This window comes from Martes martes, assembly GCF_963455335.1.
Source record: "Martes martes genome assembly, chromosome: 17".
Taxonomy (NCBI): domain Eukaryota; kingdom Metazoa; phylum Chordata; class Mammalia; order Carnivora; family Mustelidae; genus Martes; species Martes martes.
The window spans coordinates 53,899,288-53,907,477 of record NC_137905.1 but is presented as its reverse complement, the minus strand read 5'-3'; the positions used below and the strand labels follow the sequence as shown (position 1 = coordinate 53,907,477).

The 8,190-nt window shown below is 42.2% G+C and overlaps 1 protein-coding gene across 1 annotated transcript; it reads left to right on the top strand.

The window, feature by feature from the left end:
• Window positions 1–7,005: 7,005 nt before the first annotated feature.
• Window positions 7,006–7,928, top strand: LOC308358422 (vomeronasal type-1 receptor 4-like; the record flags this gene model as incomplete). Its single annotated transcript, XM_080828604.1, is given in 3 exon segments — window positions 7,006–7,581; window positions 7,585–7,603; window positions 7,606–7,928. Coding segments are annotated over 3 exon segments (918 nt in total).
• Window positions 7,929–8,190: the final 262 nt, after the last annotated feature.

Genomic DNA, 8,190 nt, shown 5'->3' with positions numbered 1-8,190 from the left:
GGGTTTCTCCACCCACCCACTTCTGGCTCTCTCCTGGTCTGGGGAAAGGGAAGGCTCTTCTGCACTTGGAGTCCTTCTGCCCATGGTTAGGGAGGGGTGTTACGGGGAGGGGGGGTTACTGATGACTGCAACTCTCAAAACTCAGGTATGATTTCTAAGATAATCTCATCTGAAGACAAAGCTCATAGAATGAGGAGGAGAAAGAGAAGGGGTAGGAGGAGGGAATAACTGGCTTTTGGGTAAATGTCCCATCCTAGATGGAATGCTGTGTTCTCTCTTCCTCTACAAACACTATATTTTTAGGCCTTGAAAACCTTTACTTCTCTACCTCTGATGTTCCTGCCTAATGTTTATTCCCCCCTGGGTTTTTTTTTTTTTTTAATTTCTTTTCAATGTTCCAGAATTCATTGTTCATGCACCACACCCAGTGCTCCATGCAAGACGTGCCCTCCTTAATACCCACCACCAGGCTCACCCAGTCCTCCACCTCCTCCCCTCCAAAACCCTCGGTTTGTTTCTCAAAGCCACAGTCTCTCATGGTTCGTCTCCCCTCCAATTTCCCCCAACTCACTTCTCCTCTCCATCTCCCCATGTCCTCCGTGTTATTCCTTATGCTCCACAAGTAAGTGAAACCATATGATACTTGACTCTCTCTGCTTGACTTATTTCACTCAGCATCATCTCTTCCAGTCCTGTCCATGTTGATACAGAAGTTGGGTATTCATCCTTTCTGATGGAGGCATAATACTCCATAGTGTATATGGACCACATCTTCCTTATCCATTCTTCTGTTGAAGGGCATCTTGGCTCTTTCCACAGTTTGGTAACTGTGGCCAATGGCCAAAATTAACAGGACAGGAAACAACAAGTGTTGGAGAGGATATGGAGAAAGAGGAACCCTCTTACACTGTTGGTGGGAATGCAAGTTGGTGCAGCCACTTTGGAAAACAGTGTGGAGATTCCTTAAGAACTTAAAAATAGAGCACGACCCTGCAATTGCACTCCTGGGTATTTACCCCAAAGATACAGACGTAGTAAAAAAAGGGCCATCTGTACCCCAATGTTCATAGCAGCAATGGCCTACTGAGTTTTTAAAACCACTTTGTTTCCTTGATTTTTGTTTCCTTGTTTCCTTTGTTTCCTTGATTTTCATTCAAGCGAAGGTCAGTTCACTTAAAAAATAAAAGTAGATGATTTTTGTGGTTTTATGCATTCTAATGTGAAAAGCATTTAGAATGGTTTTCAGCAAATGGTAAAATTCTGTTTTTGCTCTTCTCAAAACCTCCTTAAACCCTATTATTTCTCTAAAATTTCTTGATTACAAAGTCATTCATTAAGTCTTTCCTCAGTCCCTTAATTCCCAGTCGCTCCGAGTGTGAACCTCAGATTGGCAATATTGGAAGCATCAGAAATCTTCTGAAAATGGAGAATCTTGGGTCCCACCCAGCATCTCCTCCATAAATGTCTGCCATTTAACAAAATCTCCAGGTAATTATTTTGTATGTGAATATTTGAAAAGTGCATTTCTAAATCACCCCGCTTTCTCCTGAGAAATAAACAACACTTAAATTTTAAAATTTTAAAAATTTAAAAAAAAACAGCTCTTAGATACACATGTAGGTGAGTAATAGGTAGACAGACAATGGACAATCTGTGTTGATTCCTTGCCTGTATGCTTTTTTTGTTCTCCAAAAGTGTCATACTGACAGTTCAATGAATCTCTTTCCATTGGTATCGAAGACTGAATTAAAGAATGTTATTTTCTCCAAAAAAGTTCCTTTTTATTAATCAGATCACTCCTGTCAACTGAGACAGTTCATACAACCCTCTCCTTTTGTCTTGGACAAATTCAGAAGTCTTCTCTTGAGTCATTGCCAAAAGTGTTTTCATTTCAGGAAATGTTGCCCTTTGGATTTTTATGTCTATATGAAGTTCAAAGTGAAAACGCCTGGATTCTGTTTAACCTCAAGCTGAGGTGGAAACACTGTGTTCGCATTTCATCCTGTGTATTCTTAACTTTTTTTTTTCTTTTAAGAGAGGGTGAGAGGGGCGGGGCAGGGGCAGAGGGCAAGTGAGAGAGAGAATCCTAAACAGGCTCCACAGTTAGAGTAGGGCCCGACACAGGGCTCGATCTCACAACCCTGCAATCACGACTTGAGTGGAAATCCAGAGTTGGATGCTTAACCGACTGAGCCACACAGGCGCCCCATACACTTAACTTTTGAGGAAGGCTGTATATATTTTCTCCTGCACAGCAAATAAATCTGCTCCTTTTCCCCAAAAGAGATACTATATCCTCCAAGTTTATCTCTTAAAACGGTCTAGTGCCAAAGCTGTCCTTGCCTCTTCCAAGAAGATATCACAAGTATGAGAAATCCAGAGAGCTTTTCAACAACGCCCATCCCTCATTTCTACACTCTCGGGGCTTCTGGCCAAGGTTCCCATGGGTGCACCATCCCACCGGTCATTCTGACTGATCTCACTGACACGGTCTGAGGTTAAACCCATTCCGGGTTTCTCCCACAGTCTTTAAAGCATGAGCCATCCGCTGATGTCCCCCAGGACTGTGGCTACATGCAGCCTTACACATTCTGTTAAAAAATCAGGGTTTAACTTGGCAGGCCATATAGCTAACCTAAAGTTTCCATCTTGACGTTCCTACCTAACCTAAGAAAATAACTCCACATCCAGCGTGATATATCAGTGACTGCATAGACTCTGCCTATGCCAGAAAGGACGGCATCCAGGACACCTGTGTATCAGACCGCCAACACCCCAACTGTTTCACTTTGTGCCTTAACCTAGAGTGGCAATACTCACCGCACTTTTTGTTCATTGCATGTCCTGGTATCTTTGTGGGTGCTTGCAAAGCCGGAAGTATAAAAGGCAGATTCATAAAGGGGCACGGTTACTAGAGTTTTCCACATATGACTATGATGGCTAGACAGACACACACGCGCTGTGTGAATGCAATTTCTGAGCGTTCGTGGGACTGCGTGAGTCTGCGTGAGCGTGTGTCAGAGTAAGTGCACGTGATTCTAGTTGAGAGTCTGTACACGTGGCGGGGTGTGAATCTGTGTTTGAATGTGAACGTACGTGAGCATCTGGCTGTACGTGTGACTTACATGGGGTCGCGTGCATGTGTTTGTACGCGTGTGCACTTGCGTGCGTCCACAGGCATGTGTGGCAGGGTTTGCCCGCCCTTACGGCCAGTGCACTTGAACCGTGTACTTAGCCTCTGCTTGTCTCTTAGACAAGGAACCGTCTAGAGCTGAATCCAGACTCGCGCGTTAATTGGCGTTGAGTGCTGGTCTTTGAGTTCCACCTTTCACTTTGAAAATCCTCAGGGACCAACGTTTTGCTTATAATGTAATGCTAGTTCACTCGGGGGTCTGAGGATTTAGGAGGAAATCGCTTTCGGGTGGAAGAACTTGCGAGCAAGGCAGATCCCGGGAGACACACCTACGCGCCTCAGTCCCTCACCTGCCAACTCTGAAAATTTCCGCTCCCCTCCACAGGAGACCCGGCTGCCTTCAGGAATAGAAAATAGCCTCGACCAGTCAACTCAACGGTCCCTTTGTAGAGATTAACTAGGAACTTGTAATTGGTTTTGGTAATTACCAACTTCAGAAAAAAAGCTCTTCATAAATGTTCTCAGCTCCCCAGCCGGCACTGTCACCGCGTGGAAAGGTGACATGATAATTGTTCTTCTGAGCGGAGGGAGGTCGCAATCCCTGCTCCATATCCCGGGGTCCTGGGGCCGCCTCCCTCCCACAGGCACTAGCTCTCGTGACCACGCACTGGGAGCTCACCACCCAGATGGAGGGATGTTTCTAGGAGACCGCCTTCCATTTCCGTCTGAGAGGCAAAGTCTATGAAGTCACCTGTTGGGAGTAAATGTGGGTAAGTGACGGTATACAAAAAAGGGATCCTTCTGGGTTTGAAACTGATCCAGTGCCAAAGCCACACAGGCATGAGCTGAGCTAGTAAAGAGAGATGGGGTCCTAGACTTTGCACCAATTCCTGCTGGCTCCGGGTGGATTTAAGGGAAGCTGTTAAATCATCCGTATTCAATCCCGTGAAAAGGAATCCTGATTGTTAAGGTAATTAGCGCCTGTAGTTCTGAAACCAATCGTTTTTCGGCCTCCCTTACAGGAATTTGTAGGATTACTAGAGGTGTGCCTGAAATACCTCAGGTTTATAACTAGGACTGGGATAAATATATCTGTAGGAATCCAGTAATCTTGTGAAAAAATGCTTATGTCCCAATGACAGCTGCTAGAATAGAAAGATTTTCTCTGACCATGACAGTAGAGACAGTTGTTATCTCCACTGAAAACACTGCGATCTGTTGATTATCTTGAGATTTTCTCTCTTGAAGCTACTGGGAGCAGCATTTAAGGAAAAGATAATTTTGTAATAATGGGTTTCAGAGAGCAGCTGTTAGGCTCAAATGTATCCTGTGATATTTCCTCTAATATCAACTGCAAATTCTATAAATCAGCTTATGAAGCACACCATATTTCTGTATTATTATAGTTTTCAATTTGCATATGTCATATTTTAACATATTTCGGAGAACTTACCACATGACTAAATAGTTTATAATCGGTATGAACAGATAAATATGATCTAAAATTACTAATACTTTAGTTTTTACCTTACATTATCTTATCCTGTATTAGAATTCAGTGTCCCATATTTCAGGGTAAGACATGAGATTATGATAGGTGTCATACTTTCGTCCCTGGCATAAAGGCAAATGCCCAAATTGTCATTTTCTTTCTGTTTCCATCCTAGTGTTGAGCACTTCTTGCATTCATTACATTCAACTTGTCATGGGACAGGTTCCTATATAACATAAAACTGCAGTCAGAGCATCTACATTTTCTTAAATTTCTAAAGCTTCATTCATTTTGATACTGGCTTACAGAATAAATCTTTACACATCATGATGAGTTATTACAATGAAAATTATAAAGAAACATACTATCTAGCTACAATAAAGTGGCAAAGCTAAAACCAAACCATATATCGGGATTATTCAAAGAACACAGCAGCTCTCTGGACTCAGCATAGCACAGAGGTTAGAGGCATTGTCTTCGCAAACAACTCATCCAGACTCAAGTCCACACTTTGCCCTAAATAGGGTATGAATGTAGACAAATCACCTATTCTGTCTCTCTGCGTTCTCCTTGTCTCAAAATGAAAGTAATAGTAGTGATGACTCATAGTTTTGCTTAAAAAGTATGGGGTGCCTAGCTGTTTCATTCAGTTAAGCGTCTGACTCTTGACATCACCTCAAGTCTCTACCTCAGGGTCATGCGTTCAAGCCCCACATTGGGCTCCACATTGGGTGTGGAGCTACTTTTTTAAAAAAAGAAAAAAGTGAGTTACTACATGTATGAACTTCACAGCAATGATTCGCACATTGTTAAGTGCTCTTTAAAGTGTACATACTTAACTCTGGAAAGTCCCGTGAAATTAATATTTCTCTTGTTAAACTGTATTAATATATAACTGGTATACTAAAAATTGTATATATTTAATGTATATATTTTGATAAGTTTGGAAATCTGCATGCCTCTGGGATGGTATCACAACAATCAAGGTATCCATCACTTCCAAAAAATTTCTTGTGTTCGTGTGTGTGTGTGTGTGTGTGGTCAGAACACTTAACATAAAATACATCCTCTTCTCATTATTTACTGTCTACAGTACCATTCTTCTAACTTTAGTCACTATATTGTACAACATATCTCTACAAAGCATTCACCTGTATAACTGAAACTTTACATACACTGAACAACAATCCTGCACTCCCCCTTCCTCCAGCGCCTGGCAACCAGTCTTCTATTCTCTGCTTCAATGAGTTGGACTTTCAGGTTCCTCATATAAATGAAACCATACAGTATTTTTCCTTCAGTGACTGGCTCCTCCATGTAGGAGTTCCTTCTTTTTGAAGCTTGAGTCGTGTTCCACTTCTATTCCTTTGTAGGTAATCCTACACTTTCCTTAGCCATTCCCAGTAAATGGCCATTTGAATTGTTTCCATATCTTGGCCATTGTGAATAATGCTATAATGAGCACGGGCATGCAGCTGTCTCTTGGAGACCTTGATTTCAATTCTTTTGGATATATACCAAGAAGTGGGACTGCTGGATGAGGAGATAGTCCTATTCTAGTCTTTTGAGGAACCTCTATACTGTTTCCCATAGTGGCTTCAATATTCTACATTTCTACCAACAGTGTATACGGACTCCAATTTCCCCACATCTTCACCTGCACTTATCTTTGGGGTTTTTTGGATACCAGTCATTCTAACATGTGAGATAGCATCTCATTGTGGCTTTGGTCTGCATTTCCCTGACGATTAGCAGAGTTGAGCCCCTTTTCATATACTTGCTGACCACTCATATGTTCTTTGGAGAGATGTTTGTTCAAGAAATTTGCCCATTGGCTAACTGGGTTATTTCTTCCTGAGTCGTTAGGAAATTCTTCATATTTTATTAACCCCGTATCAGATGAACACTCTGCAAATATTTTCTCCCATTCCACAGACTGCCTTTGCACTTTGGTGATTATTTCCTTGGCTCTGCAGAAGTTTTTGCCTTATATAGTGTCACTCATCTTTTTTTGTTTGTTTTTTTGTTTGTTTGTTTGTTTTCGCTTTTCTGCTGGTGTCAGATCCAGGAAATCGTGGCCAAGACCAACGCCAAAAAGATTTCCCTCTATGTTTTCTTAAAGGGTTTTACAGTTTCACATCTTATATTTAAGTCTTTAATCCATTTTGAGTTGATTTTTTGTATGGTGTAAGATTGGGGCCCAATTTCACCCTTTTACATGTGGATATCCAGTTCCCCCAATACCATTTCTAAGGTGAAACGAATGATCAGTGGTTAATATTGGATTTTAGTTGACATGATGCTTGAAGCCCACACCTCATATTCCCATGCAGGATCCTCTGGTTCTGAAGACAAATCTCAGTGGCTGGAAACTGGCAGGATGGCCTCCAGGGATCTGGTCATAGGAGTGATCTTCTTAACCCAGACCATGGTTGGAATCCTGGGGAACTTCTGTCTTCTTTACCATTATCTCCTCCTTTACTTCACTGGGTGCAGGTTGAGGCCCACAGATTTGATTGTTCAACACCTGACTGTAGCCAACTCCTTATCCCTCCTCTGTAAAGGAGTCCCCCAGACAATGGCAGCTTTTGGGTGGAACAGTTTTCCAAGGGATCTTGGATGCAAACTTCTTTTCTATCTTCACAGAGTGAGCAGGGATGTGTCCCTAGGCAGCACCTGCCTCTTGAGTGTCTTCCAGGCCATCACGATCAGCTCCAGGAACTCAAGTTGGACAAAACTTAAAAGGAAAGCTCTCAAGCACATTGACTTCTCTATATTCCTGTGCTGGGCCCTCTACATGCTGGCAAATATCCTTTTTCCTATCCATGTGATTGGCAAATGGAGCAACAGGAGCATCTCGGTGAGAAAGGATTTGGGATACTGTTCTGTGATAAGCAGTAACAAAGTCACACAATTGGTACAAGCAGCACTGTTATCATTCCCTGAAGTTTTATGTTGAGGACTCATGATCTGGGCCAGCAGATGGTTTTCATCCTGCACGGGCACAGGCAGCGGGTCCAACACATTCACAGGCCTAATAATGTCTCCCCCAGATCCTCTGCTGAGTCCAGAGCCACCCAGAGCATCCTTGTCCTGGTGACCACCTTTGTGTCCTTCTACTCCCTTTCCTCCATCTTCCAAGTCTGCATTATTCTATTCGATGATCCCAGGTGGTTGCTGGTGAGCATCTCTGCCTTGATCAATGGAGGTTTCCCAAGTGCCTGTCCCTTTATTCTCATGAACCGTATCTCCAGCGTGTTCAAGGTTCTACTTAGCCTGGATGAGGAACGTAACACCCACTAAACTCATGACAAGTATGTAAATTGTATGTTTTTGCATAGTGTATGGTTGTTTATTCATTCAACCTCCAAACCTCCAAACTGCAAGCATTAAGTAAAAATCAAGAGAGAGTTCAGCAAACCAGAATGAGCTTCTTTCCCATAAGAAACAGTAAATAGTGATAATAAATGTAAATGAAACCTTATGGAATTGTTATGAAAATACTTACATAACTGAAATTTTATTCACACTTCTAGTGAAGTAATTTGGAATTTGTGCAATTAAA